This window comes from Scomber japonicus, chromosome 11 (assembly GCF_027409825.1).
Source record: "Scomber japonicus isolate fScoJap1 chromosome 11, fScoJap1.pri, whole genome shotgun sequence".
In the NCBI taxonomy this organism is placed as follows: Eukaryota; Metazoa; Chordata; class Actinopteri; order Scombriformes; family Scombridae; genus Scomber; species Scomber japonicus.
The window spans coordinates 13,548,342-13,574,228 of record NC_070588.1 but is presented as its reverse complement, the minus strand read 5'-3'; the positions used below and the strand labels follow the sequence as shown (position 1 = coordinate 13,574,228).

The following is a 25,887-nucleotide window of genomic DNA, read 5'->3' as shown; positions in this document are numbered from 1 at the left end:
TTGTCTCAAGCTTTTCATAACATACAGATGCTGTACCACAACAACACAAATATCAGTTTTCCTAGTGACATGCTGTGTAACATGTCATGTTTTTTGAATAGTTAATCTCCTATTCTAATGAGGAGTTAAAAAAAATACCTGGGTGTAACACATTTTGACTGTTCACCAACAAAGACCACGCCATCTAAGATATGAGTTTAAGTATTTATTATGTAGGATGACAGGGTGAAAGGCTGTTGAGGGTGGCGTCTTGGGATGTAAGTATTAAATGTTCCAGTCGAGGGTTTATGGGAAGATGGTGGCTGAAAACAGTGGGACCTGAGTCTGGTGCTAATCGTCTGAATTTCTGGAAGGAAAAACGAGAGAGTGAGTCAGCGACTGTGTTTTTGTAGCCAGGTATGTGATGTGCTTGAATAGTGAACTGGTATTGAGCTGAGACGAGAGTGGGTTTGCGTATGAAGGGCATGATGTCTTGGCTACGTGAACGGCTTCTGTATATGGCTATGTTCATTTTCGCCCACTCATGCCCCCAAAGGATAGCTGCAATTATGATCGGGTACATTTCGTAGATAGCGGATGATGGGGTCAGAGAAGAGAACTCGGGAGGCCAACCATCTGGGGAGGCCAACCATCAGACCATCTGCCGCTGAAATAGCCGCCAAAGCCGATGGATGGGCCTGCATCCGTGTACAATTCTATGTCTCCGGACCTGGAGACGTAGTCGTTATAAAAGAAAGAAATTCCGTTCCAAGTGGACAGGAATTGATGCCACAGATATAGTTCCATTGTACAACCTTCGTCCAAGGTGATATGGTCGTGGAGGGATGGGATGGCAGCAGATATGGAAAGGAGATGTGACAGGAAGGCCCGGCCTTGGGGAATGATACGGATGGCGTAGTTAAGGTGACCCAGCAGGGAAAGCAGCTGCCTTTTTGTGCACTGGGGGGGGGGGGGGCCAGGAGGAAGTTGGAGATGAGGAGTGAAATCCTATTGAGTTTGTCTGTGGGCAGGCATGCTTGAAGTAAGACTGTGCCTAGGTTTATGCCAAGAAATTCCAGTGAAGTGCTTGGACCCTGTGTTTTTTCTTGAGAGAGTGGGACCCTGAGGTTGCGAAATGCTGAAGTCAGAGTAGTGAGGCCGTGGGCGGGGGGTGAGGACGGAGGTGTGACGGTGAGGAAGTCATCGAGAAGTGAATGAGTTTACAGTTGTTAATCAGGATCCAGCACAGAGCCTCGGACAGGGAGTCAAAGACTTTTGGGCTGCTTTTACACCCGAAAGTCAGGCGAACGGAAAAGTAATAAGCACCCTTCCAGGAAACGCCAAAGAGATGCCAATAGTCAGGGTGAATGGGGATGACTTTGAAAGCACTAGTGATGTCTGCTTTGGACAGCCAAGCACCTTGACCTGCGAGACGGATCAGAGAAAAAGCATGGTCAATTGTGGCGTACTGCATAGAAAAGTCTGGGCTGGGGATGAGGCTGTTGATGCTCAGGATGGTGGAGCCGTGGGGGGAAGAGAGGTCGATGATAAGTCTCTTTTTACGGAATATTTTCTTGTGGCTATGCCTATGGGATTGATAAGGGGAAAGGTGGACTGGAGAATGGGCCGATCATGAACCTATTTTTTACTTCGCTGGTCAGGAGCGAGTCGACCGAGTCCGGGTCTGATGTGGCTGACTGGAGATTATGGCAGTTATGGGAAGAGTCGGGCATTACCTGTAAACTGGGATGGAAACCGTGTGTCCAGGATGAAGCGCTTGGAGCCGGAAGACGGTCGGGTAGCTGGCAGCAGAGTGGTGGCTGGCCGCGGTGACTTCTCTGGTAGCCCAGGCTCCGGGATCTCAAGCGGGATGGAGAGGAGCGACGTGGATGTGCGGCGTCCCTTGAGCCCCATCGGTGAGATCTTCCCCTGGAGTATCGGTGTCTGTGGAAGGGGGACGTGAGCCCCTGGGATCTTGGATAGCTGAGTGCCGCTGAGGTTGCCGATGTGACAGGACTTCAGGTGATGGGATCCGGACTGGGAGAGTCTGCTGGTCGGTGAACAAGTTACGACTTGTTCACCGACCAGCAGACTCTCCCAGTCTGAGGCGTTCAGATAGATCTCTGGGTCCATGGTAATCAAGGTAGGCGATGTATTTTGTCACAGATCGTATTCGAAATGAGACGAAGGGGGATAGAGGTGTGACTTAAATACTGCTTGTGCGGAAATTGAGAAGGTATGAGGCGTGTTCTCTGTTCCTGAACTTTGTTATGAAACTTCATAAATAAAAACTAAACAGGTTGTGTCACATAAGGTAAACTGTGGGTGTCATTTTTGGAAGCAGTTTGCTTCTTTTTTTTACTAAAAAACTGTGCCACATCAGGTTACTATAGCAACACAGGTGGAATCCTGAAACATTTATGTGATGTAGAAATTACATTTTGTCCATCACTGTGTTATAACAAACTATAAAAGATTTGAAGAAAAAATGTTTTATTCAATTAAGCAAAACATACATATAAAAAAATATGTGGAATTGAGCTTTACTTCTCTGATCACAATGACATTTTCCAGGAGATTCCTGTTTGAAAATGCTGAGAAAAGAAACTCCAAAAAGAAAAGCAGATCTTAAAATTCAGTTTCGTGTCAAAACTTTGGAATGAAAACAACTACATCTCTAAAAGAGCCAGGAGGTTTGATAAGCACCACACACACACATACACACACACACACACACACACACACACAAAAACACACACAGTCTCTGGGCTTAAACTGAGCGTGATCACTGAAATGCCCTGAAGTTGTTATCTTAAAGTGGCATCCTGGAGCTTGAGGGTGCAAGGCTGTGTGACTTGTGGAGCAGATTTAGAGTATCCCCACAACACACACACACAAACACACACACACGCGCATTTACACACACAAACACACACACAATGAATATAAAACACACATGTAAACAGATGTGATTTCCTATATTGCACTCACACAGCACAGAATACACACTGATATAAACACACGGTTGTAAGTCGTAAATTATACTTAATGTGTTATAATTTAGAAATACTCATGAGAGTTCCTGTTTTTATTATTCGTAACTTTTCATCTCCTGGAAGGAAATGTGCTTCAAAATGAATAAATAAATATGACGGAATCCAATCACAAACATCATTTTTGTATCATTATAATAATTCATTTGTCTCTTATGACCCTGTTTGAGTTCAATAGACAAACAGGAATCATGTGGAGTCACAGAGGGATTAAATGCACCACAGGTTGCATGATGTACATCATAAAACACTAGGCAGCAGGGACACCCTTTGTCTTATTTTGAGATTGTGTGTTTCTGGTCGTAGTCCTCTGATCATTCCTTTTCTCCATCACAGTTCCCTATTTTTATTGCTCTAACTTTGTAGAACCCTCCCTAAAACACACTCTGGTTGAACCCGAGGTCGGCACAATAATAGCTTCACGAGATGGAGCAGTAAATGGAAGTAAAAAGTATGTATGCACCGTTCTCTGCTGAAGTGGAAAACATTGACCAGAGTCTAAATCACTGACGAAAAGCGAGGGGAAGTACTTGAAAAGATACCCTTACAAAATTACAGATTTTTGTACAGCAGGGGAAAAAACAGAGAAGTTTGTAAAAATGTAGACTTCCACCAAATAGTTGTTTCTCATGCTGACTGAAAAGTAGTCCCACTGTATAGCTTTAAATGTTACTACCTGCTATATTTATACAATGTCCTGACTTCATTTAATAAATCAACAGAACAATTAGGCAGCGTATATGTTATTATATGTTCTTTGTATATGTTCTTTTTCCTATAAAATATAAGGTGCTTTCATCCAGAGAAAGTTAACTTTTGTCCCTTTTTTTTCAAAGCCACAGAAAAACTTAAAAAGCTTATTCTTATCTAATCTGGTTTGAGAGTGAGGGGAGGATTTGTAATTATGGGAAAGTTAAATCAGGTTATAGGGATGACTGCAGATTTGGATTAATTCAGACTCAACCTCATATTTAAAAGGAGCGCTAAGAGTTGTGACGGCTTATTTTTCTTGCACGTTTCTTGCTTCAACTGCAATAGTGTTTTATCCACAGGAAAAGATATATTTCTCAAAGGTGCTCAATAACACCAGTTAACTACCGTGATATTGGCAACACTGTACCATGTCACTCAGTGCTATCTCTGTCTCCGCACAGGTCAAGCTGTCTTCAGCCTCAGCACTCCATTTCCCCTTATTAGGCTGCCTCTTTGTGAAACTGTCCACAAGGATTTCTAATTTGTTGCTCTTTGAAGTCCGATTAATTCACAAGAGAGAGAGGGGATATGAGAGGGCAGTGAGAACAAGTGGTGGAAAGAGAGAAGTGAATGGTGATGTTTGAGTCATCTGAATGCAGAGTAGAGTTCAGCCAATATTGGTTTATGAAGGCTGATTACAATCTTTTTTTCAGCTTAAGATGCTGACAACTGATATTTATCTCCATGCCTAAATAAATGGCAATTACTGCTATGTGATATTTATTATGTAAATGATGCAAAGTTTTTTGCATGAGACAGCTCGTTGTGGCCTACAGCAAGCTCTTCTCCTCATCCTCAGAGTGGCGGAAATGAGAGATGGAAATACTTGCTATTTTGCCTCCATTGAAATGCCTTTTTTCGCAAGAGGTTGTTTGTTTTGAATGTTTTATAGTGATGTAAAGAGCTTCAGCTTTAGATGTGTGTTTAGAAACAATTCATGTTCACTTATAGTATACGCTACACATTTGTGTTAACATACCGTCTGAGATCATTTTTCCAATGGGGTAGTGCTCTGAAATTCTGCTGTATGTGCATATCCAGTGTTTATTTTCGGTCCAGGGGGGTAAAGCGTACACTTTGCTGCTGTGCTGCTTTTCCACTATGGGTTTCCCATTATTTCTGATATGTCATTAGTGTTATTCTAAGCACAGTTTCTAGTCAGCTAGCATACCTGGTAGCTTATTAGAGTTGATATTTCTTGAGAAATTGTGGAATATTTATACTTTTCTTTTCATTCATATATGGAGAATTACAGAACAAACAGAAACTGTTTATATTTACATATCTATGTGGGAAACAGATTTTTGTTGCATTATTTTAAGATCTCGTAATGGCTTTAAGAAGAGAAATGTGAAGTAAAGAGAACAGATAAAGTTTTGGTTAAAATGAATACATCAGAGTAAATAAATACTGGCAGAAGCAGGACAACAAAACACTGTCTGTTGCCCGCGCCATTACTTCCCGTCTCTTTACAAGACAAATGTAATCTGGCCGCAGGCCTCACACCTGGGGTCTGTTACTACAACGACAATAGATGCTAAACTATATTCACTGTATTTACCTGTGTGAAATCTAACCACACAGTCTCACAAACAACAAACTGTATCACATCATCTCAATAAAAGGCTGATATCTGACTCCTGAAGTCACTCTGTGCTCAAAGAGAGAATGGGGATAAAAAAAGAGATGGGCCAAGTCAGTGTGAAAAGAATTTATTGAGTCATGTCCATCATTATAGAGAACACGGCACAAAGACAGCTTTACTAGGCTGTTAAGAGCCGTATGAGGCAAGAGGATCAGACACAGGGCTTAGGATTGAGTGATGAGAAAAGATATGCAGGAAGTTCATCTTCTTACCAATGACAGTGGAAGATCACACTGCATAGCACCTAAAAGAGTTTGACCTTCATGATATATGGATAATCATGTAAAGCAGAGTCAGGTTGGAGTGGGTTCAGTCTTTTATTTGATTGTGTAGAATTAGGCAGGCTTGGTTATTAAAAAAATGTCAGTTTTAGTATTTTACTGTCAGCAACATGTAGTATTTTCTATTAAAGGTGCAGTGTGTAGGATTTAGTGGCATCTATAGGTTAGGTTGCAGACTGCAGCCAAATGAATACTGTCTTTCAAAGTGTTTAGGAGAAACTAGGGCTAGGGCATCGTAAATGTACAATTGCATATGTGCAAGTCATGACTCAGATAGAGCAGCATAGTGTGCATCCAAAATAATTTTCAGATACTGAAGACGCATATTAAGCAATTTTTTCTAAAGCCAGATGCTAATTAGTTAAGCGTTCTTTTTAGCACTTGCAAGGTGATCCAAAAGGTGAAATTCTCTAGAAATTCCCAGATTTAAGACATATTCTGAGAATATCCTCTTAAAAAATGACAGATACCTGATACGCGAATATCTTTAATTTTCTCATGTCTCTTTGCGTCCCAGGACGGCGTCATAAATCTTGCCTGTGTGGCGGTGCTGGATGTCAGTGAAGCCAGCAGCAGCCAGCAGAGCAGCATACTGGGCTGCGGTTCTCTCCCGGCCCTCCGTCTGCACCAGCATGTTCAGGGAGTATAGCTGCACCGTTAGTGGGCCAGAGCCGTCTTCATGGAGCAACGCCTCCACCAGCAACACAGCGCCTCCTACAGGACCAAGAAGTCAGTTATGTTTGCTCTGTTTCTCTCTTTCTCTGACAGTCTTTATTTCTTTCTATCCTTCTCTGATTGATTGGATGTGTGTCCTGAGACACCCTTCCTAGGGATAGCTTCAATTGCATTTGCTGTGCCATAGTCAACTACTTAATTAAATGCTGAATAGACTGTATATCAAAACAATAGTTTAAAATGACAATCAATTGGAGCGCCCTGGTGGTCAAGTGGTTAGAGATCACGCCATATAATTGTAGTGTCCCTGGTTTGAATCTGGCCAGGGACCAATGCTGCAGGTCATTGCCCTCTCTCTCTCCCTGTTTCCTGTTGGCCAGACTGTCTGATTAAAGGCATAAAAAAGCCCCAAAATAAATCTTTAAAATCAACTAAACAAGACAATTTGTTTAATCTGTTTTGTGTAAAGTTGGATCATGTTTGTCCCACAGATAGATGGATCACTTCTTTTTTTTGTTCTTTACTTTAAATAAAAATGCATCTATACAATATAAAGTATGAATACAGTTTGAAATATGTGAGTGGATATTGCAAACAACTCATAGAACAAGGTTAGCAAAAAAAAAAAAAAGGCTATGGACCGGATGGCCATTTGTGGGCATGCACAAACAATCTGAGGACATCTCTAGCTGGAAATTGAGGTAACATTGAAAACTATTGTTCTTTTCAATTTCAGCAAAGCATTTTTACGTCTGTTCACCTCAGGGTTTGGACCTTTGACCATGTTTAATACAGACATTAATCATAGATCATAACAGTAACAAAATCACAAAAAATCACAAAGTGCATGATACGTCCCCTGCTCAAGCTTCTTATAGCTCTCACTGCAGACATCTTTAATTATCAAACACAGGTGTAACTAATATTGTTTATTGCTGCAATAACTGCTGGAACGGAGCAATCATCAATGTTATTAGGTCCATCTGTGCTGCTCTTGTTACGACCTTTAACAAGGTCTATTCTGTGACTTTGCTGAAAAATGAGATACTACAACAGGTTGTATTCACTGTCTGGCAAAACTAGGCTTCTTTGTTTTTTTTTTTCTTCCTCCCTACAAAAACACATGAGAGGGTTTTCTGTCTCCTGAGAGTGTCTGCTGCTTTTTTTTGTGTGTGTGTGTGTGTGTGTGTGTGTGTGTGTGTGTGTGGCAGTGATCAAAGTCAGAAGGACAGATTTTTCTTGGATCAGCTGCATTGTGGGATACAATCTGCCGTCTCATTTCAAGGCATAGAAAAAAACTCATCCTCCCCCCCCCCCCCCCCACACACACACACACACACACACACAAATACAAACACACATACATGCACGCACACACACACAGACCTGGTTTGCAAGCTTTGTAGGCTTTGCTGAGTAGCTCCACACAGCGATCGTCTGTCCAGTCGTGGAGGATTCTGGCGAGGATATAGAGGTCAGCCTCTGGCAGGGGGTCTTTGAAAAAGTCCCCTAAACACACACACACACACACACACATTCATAATTCAAATGCATTGTATTCCTGAGACACTGCTATATTTAATTACTTCATGTAATTATAACTCCACGAACAAGACCTCCAGTAATATGACAGTGATTCTATTAGTGCTTTACATACTCCAACATAATTACTCCACACGAGTGATGTCTTTTGTAATCAAATTATGTCAAATACATGTGACCTAACAGCTAATAGTATATTTGCATCTGCTCTCTTCAGTTGTGATCTAGTATTGACAAGGAATGAAATATTTTGAGGATCTTCATTTTGAAGGTTTTTCTTGTTTTATTTGGTCTCAGCCAAGACTTGTCTGGTACTAATCCTGTTCATTATAAGTGTAAACAGAAAAGATCAAATTAAATAAAAAGTACACAGAGGTATTCAGTCTTAAAAAAAAGGAGGCAAAACTTGTACATTTTAGTTTTTGTGTTTTATGTGTTTCATCTCACGCTGTTTTCAACACCATCATGGCAAATGATGATAACAAGGCAAGAATTGATTTTACTGCTGGGTTTCAAGATTGCAGTCAGTCTCCACATTTGCTGTTGTGTTGGTGAGCTGACGCAACAAAGGAAGCTGGAATTGAAAATTGACAGTTTTGTACACAATATTTTCAGTCCAATATGCACATGGGTATCAACATCAGCAGTGTTTTATTCTGCTTTTGATGATATATTCACTGGAAACACTCTCCATTCAGTTCATGAGTAGTGGACATGGACGTGAATGGCAGTTAAACCTATAGTGCACTCAGTTGGACAACCACTGCCACGGTGTGAGTCAGTTTACATAACAGTGTAAGGATGAAATGTGACTTCGAAAACTGTAACTGAACCATTTTTGCTTTATTATTATAAATGGGAGAAAATATCTTCAAATGGTGTTATCTCCAATTTCTTTATGCTTTTAGAAGGAAAAAGAAATAGTGTTTTTTACTTTCCGTTCCATGGAAAATGTTTTGTTAGACCTATGTGTAGATTCATAGAGGAGGACAGACTGTAATCATGTCAAAACGTGGTCTGTCAAATTATCCTTCACTGCTAATGTTGAAATTCAAATGTCACCGGACCTAACATCTACACTTCAATGCTCTCTGAAACAAATGCATTTTTCTTTGAAGTCATTGTCATGAATGCAAACAAATTAATATATTAGGAAAGATATTAAGACATAACTTTTATAGAGACATAACTTTTAAGATCACTTTTATAGACTAGGTTCCTTTCTTGATGCTCTATTAACATTTGAAACTGTGATGGAATATTGTGAACGGTAAGACATATGGACCCCATTTACACCAAGGGGGACTCTACTTATTTAACAGGTCTGGGGGACCTGTAAAACTGTTACTGCATATGTGAAAAGAATTGTATAAAGCCTCTTTTATGGCTCAAGAGGCTGCTTGAGGCTAACGCTCAAGGCTACTTTAACCAATAATTGCATAACACACTTGTGACGGTTGAAACGAGACCAAGCTGGTTGTGCTGCTTACATGTTTATCGTTTTGTAAAAACCAATACATGTTAATGCAAAAAACAACATCAGCCACAGTCTGGCTCACACTGTGCCTCATGTAAGGAGATCTTAGTATTCTTATCCTAATACTAACTTGCTTTTTCTATGAGGTTTGTTTGTATGGTTGTTACAAGTTGGATTCAACAGACTTTCTTTACTGCACAAGCTTGTCATAAATTGTTCATTTCAGCCTGATGAATGCCACCTGTTCACCAATAGCTACACATTAATTAGCATAATCAACGTCCCCTGTATAAGACAAAATGTTACCAAACTGTAAAAACAAGTATTTCACACAGATGAGCTTCAAGACATTATATTTCTAAGTAAAACAAGCGTTTCTCCTCTTGTAAAAAAAAAGCTGTCCATGAGTCATGCGATAGGTATGTACCTCATAGGTCTGGAAATCACTCATACATACCTTTTTAAAGGTAATTCACACTGGGAATGGGCCAGTTAAACACCTGTTAAACATCTGAAACTAATAATGTTTGCATATTCATAGATTCTGGCTTTTTCTCTGAGGGAGAAGAAATCGATGTAAGTTTAGGTATTTTAACAAGATTTTTTTTGTGTGTGGAAAAACTGTAAGAAAAAAATTATTATTCAAAGAAGGGTGTTTTATATACGTCTTTACACATATCTGGGGGGATCTTAAAGAACAAATCTGTTGATATACTGTATGTTGTTCTTGCATGAGGCCCATTCTGGAAACTACACTTTCCCTTCCTCTGCCCTCATGGACATAGCAGGAGTGCATACCAAACTCTGTGAGTTTGTAAGGTGGACATAGAAACTGGGCACAGACTGTGGAGGAAGGGACAACCCCTTCTGCAACTATACAAAAAAAAAAAAAAGTAGAGCCCACGCACCAGCTTTTCTTCCCTTGACCTGGTATGTGCCAGTTTTGTCAACAAGCCCACCAACTCTGCTTATTTGCATATTGAGATCCGATCACAATGTGGGCAGAATTGAGATAACGAGAGAGCTCCTTAATACTAGGTGTAAATGTGAAGACTCAGATGTGCATGTGCATGTACATGTTTACACCAAATGTAAATGCAGTCATGGAAAATCTGCAACATGTTGGACATGAATCACTTCAGTTTTTCTGTGTATGTTTTTGACAAAACTACAATACTCTACTCAGCTCATTGGGGGAAGACTACAGTTATTTTTGTGTGTGAGCGTGTGAGTGTCTCCGTGTGGTGTGTGTGTGTATGTGTGTGTGAGTGTGTGAATGTGTGTTGAATTGGCTTTGTATGATTAGAAATGTCAAGTGATTTCACACAGCAGTAATGACGTTACCTTCGCTGAAGCTTATCCTCTGGTCGGCCTTGGTGACAAAGTGTTCCCTCGATGTACGCACCACCTTGGGGAGGTCAAAGATCATCACAGTGCATTCTGGGTAGGCTGACGTGCACTGCTTGGCTAATGCTCCACTGCAACCTGGAGAGACAGATAGGCACATACACACACAATTACTTTTAGTTACGGCACAATGGATACACACAACCTTCATTAAAAAGGTAGTGCATCACTCACATACACACTACACACACAGAGATGCTTTCAAGTATGTACTCATTATTTATCTGCATGATTTCTATTCAGTTGCATATAGCAGCTTTGGGAATGTGGCTCATCTGACATTCATACCAATAAAGCAGACTGAATTGGACTGAATTTAGAGTGACAGAGACACAGATACTTCATATAGAAACAGAGAGAAGAGCCTGCTGTCTAGGAATCTTCCAAGAGAATGTAATCTTAGGAAAATCAACACACACACACACACACACACACACACACACACACACACACACACACACACAGAGTTTGATTTGATTATTATCTGAATATAACTGATTTAACATGCATTTGAATATTAAGATCTACGCTTTAATGCATTTGAATATTAAGATCTACGCTTCAATGCATTTGAAAATTATTGTGCTTCTTAGTTAATATTTATTGCCCTCATAAAAAGAACTGCTAACAGCTTGTTGTAGGGCAGAGATCAGACCTGATGATTTGAAAACCAGGCAACGAAATGAGCTTGAAAACTCACACACACACACACACACACGCACACGCACACACACACACGCACACACGCACACGCACACGCACACGCACACACTGACACATACATATGAGGATGCAACAGGGATTTAATGTGAAAATATGAATCTTTCAACTTGATGCTTTGGCAGCATTATTATCAGTGCCCATACTTCATGAAGCAAACTGAATTTAAAACAGAGAGATTGAGACAGAAAAAGAGATAGACTCGGAGCAAGAGAGAGATGGATGAGGAATGCATGAATGGGATAAAGTGATAGAAAGGCAGTGAGGTGGAATACAGGATAAAAGGATCTCACTTTGATAAACCTGCAACACCAGCCAGACGTGGGCTGTTGTGGGGCAAATTGTCAAGCCCTGTAGTCCCTTCCTCCTAACATGAACTGTTGCTACTGTATCAGTCTTTATTCTTCACACACAGACAGAGAGAGAGGGAGAGAGAGAGACAGATACCCTTTGGCTCCCACATCAAACTGGGGTCAGCAGAGGATGAAAATCAAAGAGCAGCAAGGAGAGGCAAAAACCAAACACAACACTGTATACAAGACCCCCAGCTAGCCTGGCTGCCTCAGTTTGTTAATGAAATCCTTTGAGAGGAGGAAGTTTGTGATTGTTGCAGTATGATATTTTTCTTGCACCATTGTTATGTTTTTCTTTCTCTTTTTGTGTTTGCATTGTATGTTTCTCTGATATGCATTTGTTGTTTTTGTGCATGTATGTAAGATATTTTCAACTCAAATGTGCCAACACTGCTACAAAATATATATAAGTATAAGTATTTTTGAATGTTTTATAAAAGGCAGCAATTTAACTTGCGTATCTTTTGGCTGGATCTCACTAGACAGTAAATCTATTGAGTCAGCAAATGGATTCTTTTGACTATCTGCATCCAACCTACTCAGCTGTGTGAAGGAATCACTGGAGGGGAATTTATGTGGGATTTTACACATCAAGATCAGTTTACTCACAAAGGAGAGTACTATTCAGTCTGGGAAAGCAGTTGTATGGCGTCTTCTTTGGCTCTGAGAGAGATTTTTTAAAGTCTGAGGAAATAACCACTAATGATGTCAATGGGGTTGGATGAGCCTCCTTTTTTTTAAGGGGGATATATTATTCACATTTCCAGGTCTACATTTTTTTTCTGGGGCTCCACTGGAATATCTTTGCATGATTTGCAGTTCAGAAATTGTATTTATCCAGTACTGACCCTTCAGTTTTAGATCCTGTCCCTTTACAGTCCCCCACCTGATGAACCTACTCTGTTCAAATTGGTTAGCTTCTCAAAGCTTCTCTTGTTCTTTACTGATTCATTCAATAGGACGTGGTGTTACAATCCCTGAAGATTCAGCACTTTACTTGCTAGCGTGGAGTCATTCTTGGATATGACCACCAAATGGAGCCACCATTGCGACACATCATGAGTTGTGTACCTTGATGTAATTGGGTGTGTTGGCCTGTCATCACAAGACACCGTCTGTCATGGTAGGCCCACAGCAGGATGATCAGTCCTGGGTGTGTGTCTCATGGTTGACTTCTCTGTGGTCACTTGGGAGCCCAGACAGGATCTTTCCTCTGCAGCCACAGCCAATGACTGCTCCTTTCGCTGTTTTGGCCAGGGCTACATCCCTCAGGAGCCTTATGGTGGAACTGGCAATGAAATCTCTGCACCCCACTTCCACTGAATGCACTTCCACCTTTCTACTCAGATTTGTTAGCTTCTGAAATACATCTGTTCATGTTTGAGCTGAAATTCAATCTGAACTATGATGGACAATGCAAACAACAGAATGGAAAAATCGTAGCAACAAATGATACGGAACAGATCACCGTTTATGGGTATGTCCAATGAGCTGACGTCAGCTCGTCGGCAAGGTAGAAAAAAATGTCACAAACAAAGCGTTCGAAGCAGGTTGAAGCTTAAACTTTTGACTTGCTGGGAGCATTTCTACATACGCTCACCTCAAGTTTTGGACCTTCGATGTTCCATGTTTAACATATATGTTGTACAATATATAAATTATAACAGTATATAACAGAAAACCAAATAATAAGTCCCCTTTAAATAGAAGCCCTGTGTTACAAACTGGGAGAAAGACTTGGCAGTTAGGAAGATCTAATGAAAACACTTTTTGAAGCTTGGCTGAAAAAACTGAAGTAAGGAACAAAAGTCAGGATATTGTGGCCTCTACTGTTTTGATTTGGACCTCTTTTTTTAATTAATCTCTTTCAGGTCCCCCAGCTTTAGTAAGTGCAACATTAAGCCACTTCAATGGCAAGAAATAAAATCCAGTCATGTTACATTTGGTGTTGCTGTGCTTTGAATCATTAATGCTCAAGAAAGGAGAAAAACTGAATATTTTCAGTTATGATCGGTGGGTGACATCATGCTTCACATCAGGAGCAACACAAAAATGACAACAAACCACTTGTTGGCAAGAAGAGTCATGTTTTGATGATTGATTAGTACTGCAGGATAATTAATTACATTTATTCAAGTAGTTACTGCATCTGCTCGAGGAAAAAAAGCAATCTGTGTGTCACTTATATTTTACTTCATGCAAATGCAAGCCTTGTGGCACTTGTTTCAGGTGTAACTGACTGTCGAGGCATTTATTTTCGAGGGCTTTTCATCTACTGTGGCTTGAATGTAAATTGATTTTCTTCTGGGAGACAACACATTTACTTATGGACAGATTATGTGATAATGGGCCCATGAGCACAGACATGTAGAATGCTCCCTGCACATACTGCAGGAGCAAGATTCCCAGACAGAAAGAGACAGCGATAGCCATGATGCTGTTTGTAGTTGTTTTTTGTCTCTTTCAGCCACATTTTGCAGGTGAAGCAGAGTTCTGAGGTGCTGCTGTTGGTTCAGTAATTGCATCTGAACTTCAATATTTAAAGACGGTCTGACCTGTACAAAGCCTCCTGCCACAGCAGACCCACAATGACTCACCTCCACACATATTTTATGATTAATACCACAGCAAAATGTGCACAATATTGTTTAAAAAAACATCAAAGAAAGCCTGAGATGCAGGTTCAGTTTTCTTGAAGCAAAACTATTCTCCTGATTTAAATAGCTTTACCATTGTTGCTGTATTTTTCTGAAATGTTCCTGTTTCGGCTGTGTGGCAATAATATGAAAGACAAAATAAAGAAAAACAAATGTTGTTGAATGGGATTCAGATGGCACACTAAAGAGTAAAAGACTGATCAGGATCAGGACCAAAAATGAGATCAGGATGTGCCTATTTTTAACTGAGCTCAGTGACTTTCCAACAAGAAAAGTTGAATCTCATCAGTCACTTTAAACAGAGACACAGGCTCGGGGGCCCAGAGGACCTCTGACACATTGGGCCCCTGGGTCTGTGCCCAGTACTCAACAATCCATCCATGCTTTTATTTTACATTTCAGAGGGAAAATTGTACTTTGTAACTGTAACTGCATTTGTTAAACGTTGCATCATGAACCAGATGGCTGTTAACATAAAAAAAAACAATATCATGCCTCAAAGCCATTAATTTTAATTGAGTAGAAATAAGTTAAGATGTTAAACTTAACATTGAAATATGTGTTAAATGTCACATTAAAATAAATCTAACTGAAAGGCTGCCCTCAGACTAGCAGTAAAGAACAAACCCCCTCCAACCTATAAATTATATAGACTCTAAATGTGGACACGGACTGACTGATACCTGATTTGGTCTAAAGTCAGCTCGTTGGCAGAAAGTTAGACAGACAGAGGAGGACCTGAGCAGCAGGTGTGCACAGACACAACAGATGCTGTGTGAGAGACACGTTTCGGAGATGTACCTTCATAAATAAACATGAACACACAACCCCATGCTGCGAAAGTGACAGAGGAGAGGAAGGCTGTCCTGGATGTGTGTATGTGTCCGCATGTGTATAATGTTCCTTTAGTGGCTTCACAGCTCCCCTCTGTGGTCAGCTGAGGTGTCACAGCTGGTGTCGACTGTTTTCTTTGCGTCATTGAGCACAAACTAGATGTTGAAGCTTAAAAATGATTATGGAGACTCACTAAATGTGTCTTTCTTTTTCTTGATAAATGTTGAGCACTTCTTACTGTCACAATACTCTGAATCATTTAGCTTTTTATCCATTTCAGTATTAAAATAAATGACAGTCAGTGTAGGAGAGAGTTTCTGATCTCAACTTCCAACTTGATTTAACACAATAATGCTGGATTTCAATGAACAGTGTGTTGGCTTATTTTACACTGAGCACAGTCATGTGTGTGGACAGAGCCACATACTTACACACATACTATACATTTATTCTTTAGACACGGCATTATTCTCTCTTTTTTTCATTCCTGCCATTTCTATCATCTGCTATTTCTGACTAACTGAGGAGTATGTAAGTGGATATACATTGTATACAATACTGATTTCTGGGGAGTTGCTCTATTATTCTAAACAGTGATCAACAAAAAATAAAATTAAAAAAACTGACATAATCTCTTTGACAAAAGCTTTCTGACTATTATCATTCATACCGTTAAGTTTTCAGCAGGAGATGAAAACATCTTGTGACATCAGAAGATACTTTCTTTCCTTTTTTTCTCTCTGATCTGATCTTGCCTTGTAGTTCTGCTTTTCTTTGGAAGCTCCAGCCTCACACTGTGGAGTTCATGTTGTGTTTGTTGATTCTGTTTTTTTTCTCTCTCTCTCCTTACATTTTTATCATTGGGACCTTTGCTCTCTGTGAAGCATTGTGCAAGGGATATGCTCTTCAAAAGGCACTTACAAATCATTTTGTCAAATCATCTTTATACATCTGACCTGACAAGGCAGATTAGATGGATAAGGAAGCTTACTTTTTACTTTCATGTATGCAAAAGAGATGACAGAAGCTGTTAAGTTCATCCAGTCCTCTAGTGTTGAACTGACAGGGTGGTAACATGGAGTCAGGGTACGCAAAAAACACAGCAAACCAAGCAGGATTATTTTTATTCCTGCTTGCCATGTAATTGCTGCTATACTGTACTCAAAAATACTTTCGCTTTGCCAGAACAAAAGAAAAGCAGATACAATTCTTCATCTTCTTCCATAAAAATGTTTAACGCTAAAATGGCTAAATACAGTTTACTGTATTGACAGACATGGCTGAATACTTCCCTTTGAGTGGGAATTCAAATTCTACTCTGCCACTTTTGACTTAAAGTGTACATATTTTGTGTTTTCAATGTAGACGGACACTCAGCTCTCGAGTGTTTTTCCTTCAAATTATTGTCTTTGTAAGGCTGGATGAGTGTGAATTTGCATTAAGACCATCACAGGACACCACACTCACTCAGCAGCAGGGTAACTGCTGGATTCATAATTTACTCAAAAATATATATTTTCTGAATAATTAATTAATGATATCAGCTGTCAATAACACTGATTTGCTGATATTTAATATTTATTAAGACTACTGATGCCATGTGTCTGTAAACTGATGTATTTCTTCACTGTAGCATCATTGACACTCCTGTAAAAAGTTTCATTATTTTTTTCTCACAGACACAATAGGATACAGGATAAGATAATGTTGGTAAAAGTGAAATAAAGCTTTGAGTCTTTGAGATCTGTGACAGGATAACGAGGCAAATTCCAGATGGAGGTGACTTTGAGTGCTGTGTGTTTGAAGGTTGACTAATTTATTAAGAGCCATTAACTCAGAGAGTCTTGGAAAGGGGTGGGAGGGCTAATAAAGGTCACCGCTGACTGTTGTGAATTCTTGCACAAACGCATTGTACTGCATCCGTATGTGTGTGCGGCTCAGCCAGCTGTCGCTCAGTTAACACACGACACCCACCATTTAAATGTTAATGACTTTAAACTCATAACCTTATGAAAATGAGATATGGTGGCTCGATAAACACACACACAACCACACAAACTTACCTCCGAGGTCACAGATGAGTTTGAAAGGCGAAAGGTCAAAGGCCGTGACCACGTCTCTACCACAGATGTTCCAAATGGAGTTCATTAACTTCATAAACTTCACCATCTCCTCATCAGACCTGCATACATACACACACACACACACACACACACACACACACACACACACACACACACAGACAAATACACAGTGAGTCATTCTTGTTTCGTTTCTTTATTTGTTTACTTGAATCTATTTTAGCTCAAGGCTAATCTCCCAAGTCCATCATGAAATCACAATAACAACATTTTTAGAAATACTATAGACCTACATAAACACCATATGTACACATGATTATAATACTTACTTACTTACACACACACACACACACACACACACACACACACACACACACACACACACACACACACACACACACACACACACACACACACACACACACACACACACACACACACTCAGTTAGACTTAATCATACACTGTAAAACACACAGTATGTACACTTCCAGAGGCATTGTGACTATTCAATTTGAGGGAGGATATTTAAGATTGGGTTTATTTGATCCTGATGCATTTCCCATATATGTGAAGGTTTGTGACAGACAGAAGACTAAACTGGAAAAAAGATGCCTGACTTAAGTGGAGCCTGGCGCTTTAACATTACAAACTGTTGTACAATCCGAACCACATATCGGGGAATTACCTTTCACAGGTAAGACTGAACAGTTGTTTTTGGTTGTGTTCGGCCCTTGTAATATTATGTTGAGCACTAACTAGTTGACCTGGCTAAATATGGATGCGTGACTCACGTTGGATGCCATGGCTATCAAAAGAAATGCCCAGTACAATCATCATACCCAGAAAATGTCTGGATTTGTGAATATAATGGATGGAATGAATGACACAGATGTTGCCACTTGTGCTCTTGTTTTTTAATGGTGGTTGGCCTACAAGGACATTAAAAGGCTCCAGCTGCCTGCTATCTGACCAAGTCACTCTCACCAGATGCACAGAAGGTCCTAATTGTGCATGTGTTTGAGGAACTGCATGAGCCTGGGGTGTGTTACAATGGATGGGCATGGATCCAATGTTAGCATGTGCAACCAACTCAGGTGCCGGCTACAGACAAACACTCTTGAGCTTTTAAAAACCTTTTTTCCACATCCAGTGCTTTGTGAAAGGGTGTTTGTGATGATGGACGCTTGCCACATGTTGAAGCTGGCACAGAATGTGTTGCAGGCTTACAGTCCAATAACCGGCACCACGGGCCAGATAACCTGGACATACAGCACAGTGTTCATCTGGACTTCATGCTGCCCACAAAGGTAACAGACGAGCATGTGTATTTTGATCCCCAGAAAACGAAGGTGTCCCTGGCTGTGTGGAAACTGTGTATACTGATGATCGGATATTCACCATTTAAACCCTATCAGAAAATGGCTGAATTCATTGCAGTAATACTGCATGAAAACATTGTTTCTTATCAGAGTTTACCAGCCATGCTGCAAATACTGAATCCTTTATATTTTAGAAATTAGGCTGATGATTCATGGATGATCCAAATGCTTTCAGTAAATGCAAACATTTGCTTTTCGATGACTGACAGCCTCTTTGATATAATGAACAGCCACAATCCCTGTGCCAAAGGGTTCAGCGCTCCCCTGGCTTCTGTGAATTTGGACTGAGAGACTAGAATTCTTGTTCAGAGGCAAGAGGGAAGACTTAATCAGTTTGGTAATCAAAGATGGAACACCCTTTCACCAATCAAAGAGGTCTCTCCTCTTCCAATCTTTTTGCTGTCGACAGTTTTGTTTCTGTTAAATTTCTGTTACGTTCAGTGTTTTTCAGTTCATACAGGTGTCAAAATGGGATGTATGGCACTGTGTTCATGTTTGAGCTTTCCCAGTTCTGTTTTGATGTTATTCCTATTTGCTGTAATGTCCTAGAGATAAATTATTTATTTCAAGGACCCTAACCCTGACACTGATTTATTCTCCCTAAGGAGCAAACACTAATTTTGTAATATTAGATACTATTTTAGCAAAAATGTCTTGCAAGGTGCTGGCCTCTTGGGTTCCAGCCCTGAATGTTTTTCCATTTTTGGGTTTAAAAATAACCCTTAGTCCCTCTGACTAAACTGCACTGCAAGTCAATAGAGTAAAAGTTCTGTTGCTGGAGCCATCTGTTGGTCAACATCCATGCCTGTCACAGTTGAGCCTGTCCATGATAATTGCACAGTGTGGATCTTGTAATTTGGAAACTTGCAGATACCAACCACTTTATTCCATCTACTAAGTTACTACTACTGTAGCATGAACAGATGCTGAGTTATCCCAGAGCCTCAGATGTAAACATACAAATATGCAATCTATCCCAATGTGGTTCCCTATACCGTTAGCCATAAGGCTGCTAGAGGCGGCTAGTGTGTGTTTACTTTCATTAGACTCACAAAAAAATACTTTAAGTGATTTATGTAAAAATCCTGTTTATTACTAAAGCATCAAGGGGCTAACAGAGGTTGCCTTGATAACATTTTTTATATATGAGGCCGCGTTCAACCGAATCTCAATCTAAATCTCCAGAATCTCACTAACAGCTGCAGACAACAAAGTTAACAGGATAAATATGGCACGTTGCCTGGTCCAATATGGTGGCGACATTCACCTATGATTAAGCGGCCAAAGAGGCATCTATATATATGTCTATGAGAGTCTTAACTGCCACATTTATGGTAAATACGTCAGGTTCAAATAAACTGGAATTTTCCTTTATTTAAAACATACTTGTGCATATTATATTCAATTTCTCCCAGTAGATTCCCCTTAATCTTACACACTGGTGATTCAACGATAGTTGTAGATAGTAAGTGATGTGGGGGAGGTTTGATCATAAACATAGATGCCAAAGCAGATAATTACCGTACTGGTAAAAATGGGCATTTACACTTCATTTACACAAACACATCTCTATATATCTAAACAAATGCACACATCCTGAATAACACTGCACAGTCCACAATATGTCAGTTATATTAGTGTTAGTATTGCATAAAGCATTAAGCTCCACTGTTTAATTATGCCATTCCTGTTTTTGTCCCTGGTAATGACTTCTTTTTCTATTCCTTATATTGACTTTGTTTCATTTATGTCTCATTCTATTAAGGCAAAAGTTTCTTTGTCAAAGGGTCAACTTTTTTAAGTTTTCAGTGAACAGACAATTTGGTGTGGTGGAGAGACATTGCACCGGACTATGAGACCGAGGAAAATGCCCTGTAACTAGCCTGTAGAGGGATTGTTATTCCAACCCCCTAAAAAACAAACAGGCAAACACACACACACACACACAACGCCTCTCCTAGTGTGCAAAGTTTCTTCCCATGGCGATGTAATGTGTGTGTATGTGTGTGTGAGTGTGCGCGTGTGAGAATCAGGGTGCAGCAGAAGAGAAGAGCCTGTGGTGACTGTTGCTGCTCTGAGGAATCTCCACCTCATCACGCAGCACTCGGCCCTGCCACACTGACTCTAAGCATCCTTCACTCCGTAACATTAGAGTTTAATGTATCCAAACTTCACTGTGGCAAAGTTATCAGCCATCTGATACGTGACCAAACTTCAGATGACACAGCGACCTCCAGAAGAACTCTGAAAGTGACTCATTGTTTGGTGTTTTGCGGCTTCTGGCTCTGATTACGTCGGATGTGAAAAGATGAAATGACTGTGAGGCCAAACAGCAGACTGTCAGCTTTAATTTGAGATCATTTCAGACATAGGATATCTAATGCCCGCCCCAATGACAACATGTGCAGCCCTTTTCGTCTATGATTGAGTAGATTTACACGCACATACAGTCATACTGAAAGTAAGATGCTTAACCTGATTACCCTTGTCCTTATACATGTCTATCATCATGGCCTATGATCAGTCTGCTCTAATACTCCTCAACATCCCTGCAGGTTTCTGTCATATCTGTACACACGGCTGCCTGAACACTTGCATGTGCCTTGGTTTTTCTATCTTATCAGTAGTAATGGAAGAAAAGAGCGATCCACTTAGACCAATGTGATGCTTTCTGTTCTACCAACAGTCTGAAACACTCTAGCACTGACAGCAGCAGTTTACTGAGACAATAAACACTAATTCTAACACGTATGTTGTGCAGTCACACTGGAAAAACTGACAAAGCCAGAATAAAAGCTTATCAAGGCTTCTGTGTCTTCTCTTATTCAAACATGCATTAAACCCAGTCACAGCTGAGAGGTAAGTAACCATTCAAATGTACTCCTTCTCCCATAAGGTAAAGTCATCAAACCTCAGATAAGAGCGTTACATTTAAAATGTCGTTCAGCAGTTAATAACCTACAGTTCTGTATTTCATGCTCTCGTTTTAATTAAATGCACTTTCAATTAATTTTATGCTGCTTGATAATATGATATCATAGGATGACCTCCTAATTGAAGCAATCAGTTCAAACACCTGACTGTGCCGTCACTTCTCGATGTTTGAGAAACAGAAACATGTCTTCAAAATTAAATGAATTCAGCTGTGAAGGTTAAAACTATCTGACATATTTAAATGACACATTTACCCAACTTGGGCAAAATAGTTTAAAAATAGAAATATAAGGCAAACACTCGTCTTTAGAATTTAAAACCATGCAAAATCTTGTATGTGCTCAGAATCTCAAACATCTCTCAATCCAGGCTGGCCACTTTTGTTCCTTCAAATCTCTCCTGCTTTTCTTGAGTGTAAAAGAATTCAAGCTGTAGACGGGACTTAGCTGTAAATTATTCAGGTGCAGTACATGGCTGGTTAAATGGCGATGAGTAAACAGGAGTCTGAGTCATCCAGTCGGCTTCAAATCATCCTGCTACAGAGCTCCAAGAAGGCACCGAATTACTTCAGTGGTTGTTTTCCCTGCTCATTTACCCGCAGCATTCACAGGGGAAATCAGCAGGGACAAACAACTGCTACTCCACATTATATCAATTTTGAACAGGTGTTGACATTTTTTCATGCATTTTCAATCAATTAAAGCTGAATTGCAAATTCATCCATACAAGGGTGTATTACATTATGAGTGCATGGATCATATTTTGAATATTCTCATTTTGCACGCATCTTTTTCCGATGACTCACTTTCTCTGAGATCAGCTTTGCAAAAGGATGTGAGAACAAAAATGAATAAAAAACAGCAACTACAGAAATAATGCAATTAATGAGCCTGCCTAAATTACTGGCAATATACAACAACAAAATCCAAAGATGTCTAATTACATGTACATCAATTCATATGGTAATATGTCAGATTCCACATTTACAACTTTCTACTTTTACTGAGATGATATATGTGTGATCGGGTTGGGCTAATTTAAAATAATAATGTAAATGTGCATTTTAACATCTGATTTTTCTTCCATTTGGTACAAATGAGATCCCCTTTCCTCAAAGTATAATGGTTTGCAAATTGTGTCATGATGAGGACAAGAAGAGGGGATGTTTTAGCCAGACATTTCTCAGTTTTGGCGGTTTCTGTTCCTTCGGGACTGGTAGTGTTCTGCAATTCATAGTCCCAGGCAGACCGATCAACATCTATTAGTGGACAAAGTGTGAAACTTTGAGCGTGTGACTGCTGGAAACCGCTGACCAGCAGATCAGTGAAGCGTTAAAACTGTGGGCATTAGATATTATAAACACACTAGACCTCAAGGACAATGGCTCAGAGACGTATTCTCTCTCTTGCTCCCTCACACATCCCTTGCCTCATAATGAATCCCACGAGTCAGGTTTTTGGGAAGAGAACGGAGAATGGCAGACAGACTTAAGATGGAGAGACGGGGATAGACTATAAATTACCAAAAATGTGTGTTTCATCTGTCTGTGTGTGTGTGTCTCTGTGTGTGTGTGTGTGTGTGTCTTTGTGTGTGTGTGTGTGTGTGTGTGTGTGTGTGTGTGTGTGTGTGTGTGTGTGTGTGTGTGTGTGTGTGTACATCAAAGACAGATTCTTACCTGTAGAGAGCCTGAAACAGGTCTTTAGAGCTGACTCCAAAAGCCTTTTCATACTGGTTTCTTCCCTCTCTAAGACATGGAAAAGACAGAAATATTCACATATAACAACTGATAGCATTATATATATATTGGGTATGTATTGTTAAATAGTATTTCTCTTGTCACATTTGCTGTGTGAAATGTGGGATCCATTTATTGATTGTCTCACTACTTCAAAAATCTGCTTCAGCTTAACCTCACAAAAATATAATTAAGTAGATAAAATCAGTAAGGTCAGATACAGAGATGTCCGTTTAACACCACATGCTCCTATTTCACAATCCTGCAAGAAAGGATTAGAAAATAATGAAATGCTTCTGTCGTTTAGATATCATCTTTACTGGTGTCATTTTTTCAGAGTTATTAACAGATTGACTTCACTCGACAGTGAATCCAGTCACGCTGTCTGAGAGCTGCTGGCTGTCATCCCTCAGACATAACAATGAGACTAGAATCCATCTTGAGGTGCTGTTCAAACAAAAAAAAGGACAGAAATCCAGATTCTGATTCCAGAAACTGCAATCTAACAGTCAATCACTGCTCACCTGTATATGATTTCATGTTGTTGTTTTAACCTTGATTTATTTTCTAAGCAGTTAAGGCAACCATTTATTTGATTTTTGATTTTTACTTATTGTTCTGGTTTGCCTCCCCATGCACTATTTCGAGTTCCCAAAATAAGAAATGTTCTTGTACAAAACCCGCTTAAATTTTACAAGAGCAAGCAAGGAGAGCTTTCCACAGGAGGAAAGAGAAAAATCTATAAGATCACATCAGCGTAACCTGTAAAAGTTTTATAAAAGATGCTGTCAATGTAGGAAAGACACCGTCCTATTTGAAAATACTGCAGCTATTACTGGGTACATACCCCATGAGAACTCCAGTTTCTCAGACTCCTTGAAATCTGAGGTCACTGAGACTAATTCAGAAAAATGAAACTGCAAACACAAATATCACTTTGTGCACATGTTTTAGGTGTTCTGTGTTCAGAAAATGTCAAGAAATCATAATTGAATCTAACTGGTTTGATATTTTCAAGAATTTCTCTGCGTCCCAGAATGGTGACTCTTGATGTGAATGTGGCAGAAACTCTCTCTAGTGTGAAATTGAGTCAGAATTGTGAGCAGGGATGTGTACTGACCTGACAGCGTCGGTCAGGTGATGCCAGCAGAGGTAGATGGTTCTGGAGCTGTACTGGATGGAGTGGTAGAGGGATACAGGACTGGAGCGGGTCAGGTAGACACTGGCTTGCTCTGTGTTACTGTAAAACGCTGAAATGTAGAGCATGAGAGGTGGAGGAGGGGAGACAGAGAAGGCGGATGAGTGTGAATGAGATTCTGCAGGTGTTAAGAGAGAGTTTGACCTTTTTGTTGCTACGTGGGAGACGTTGAAAGTGGAAAACAGACAAGACTGAGAGAAAGGGAGGTGTGGAGGTGAAAACTGGACAAACTAAATTAAAATCTGCCCATAAAAACATAATTAAAACAAATATTTAGCACTGTAAAAATTAGTCGATCAATTAATCAATGAGGAATGTCTTTATTGGTATTAGTGCTTCAACTCTTTTAGATGATGTTGTTTTTACATTTATGCTTCTTCTATTTGTGTGTATATACTAACATTTTCCATTGTCCTGGTGCGTGTTGAGCAGCTGCAGGCCGGTGCAGGCAGCCAGCAGCCTCTCTGTGCCATCCAGACTGGCTCCGATCGCCTGACAGATCTCCTCTGCGGACAGGGGGCGCCCTGCACTCAGCAATACATCGAACACACCAAGCTCACAGGACGTGAACACTGTCTGGATCAGAGAGAGGAGGCATAGAGTAGAATATTAAGGAGATGTAGGACCCCCAACATGAATATCAGATCAATGAATACAATCAATACAACTGTCACACAAAACACTGCACATATATGGTTATATACTATTACTGCAGGATCAACTATCCATTATGTTATTGATTCAGTTAACCCCTGAAGATCAGTTCAGTTCAGTCTATAAAGATCCCATATTGGGCAATTTGGTTGCAGCACAACAGCCAGATACATAAACATAAACATAAAAGAAACAATGTAGATAAAAGAATAAATGTATATCAAAAACACTTAAAAACCCACAATAGAAAAATATTCTATGAGAAGGGTAAACACTCTTGGCCTTTTTCTCAAGACATATTCTCATGTCACACTGAAAATATGGGTCTAAATAATAAAATGAATAATGGATGAGTCAAATTTAAAAAAAAAGTCTAAGATGAAAAGGTCTAATTGAGTCAATAACTTTAAACTGAGAACAGGTAAACTATGTCAGCTGTGTGTGTGTGTATGCACTACATGTGTGTTACCTTTGAGATGAGGAAGCCTTCCATATAGTCCAGTATTTTTCTGGGGTACGTATCAGCAGC

At 39.9% G+C, this 25,887-nt stretch overlaps 1 protein-coding gene and 1 pseudogene across 1 annotated transcript; both read right to left on the bottom strand.

The window, feature by feature from the left end:
• Positions 1-208: 208 nt before the first annotated feature.
• On the bottom strand, positions 209-2,112 carry LOC128368359 (uncharacterized; annotated as a pseudogene).
• A 4,095-nt stretch (positions 2,113-6,207) lies between these two features.
• Positions 6,208-25,887, bottom strand: asmt (acetylserotonin O-methyltransferase). Its single transcript, XM_053327990.1, has 8 exons — positions 25,828-25,887; positions 25,106-25,280; positions 24,627-24,756; positions 23,447-23,515; positions 17,440-17,558; positions 10,750-10,890; positions 7,773-7,895; positions 6,208-6,425 (listed from the first exon to the last, which is right to left on the bottom strand). The coding sequence occupies exons 1-8, from the start codon at positions 25,849-25,851 to the stop codon at positions 6,208-6,210; spliced, it is 999 nt and encodes a 332-aa protein (XP_053183965.1). The 5' UTR covers positions 25,852-25,887.

Coding starts and splice junctions, on each gene's coding strand:
- asmt (XM_053327990.1), bottom strand. CDS start 25,851: ATGGAAGGCTTCCTCATCTCAAAG. Junction 23,516..24,626: donor CACCTGACCGACGCTGTCAG/GTCAGTACACAT, acceptor TCCATGTCTTAG/AGAGGGAAGAAACCAGTATG. Junction 10,891..17,439: donor ACTCATCTGTGACCTCGGAG/GTAAGTTTGTGT, acceptor CTGTCTCTCCAG/GTTGCAGTGGAGCATTAGCC.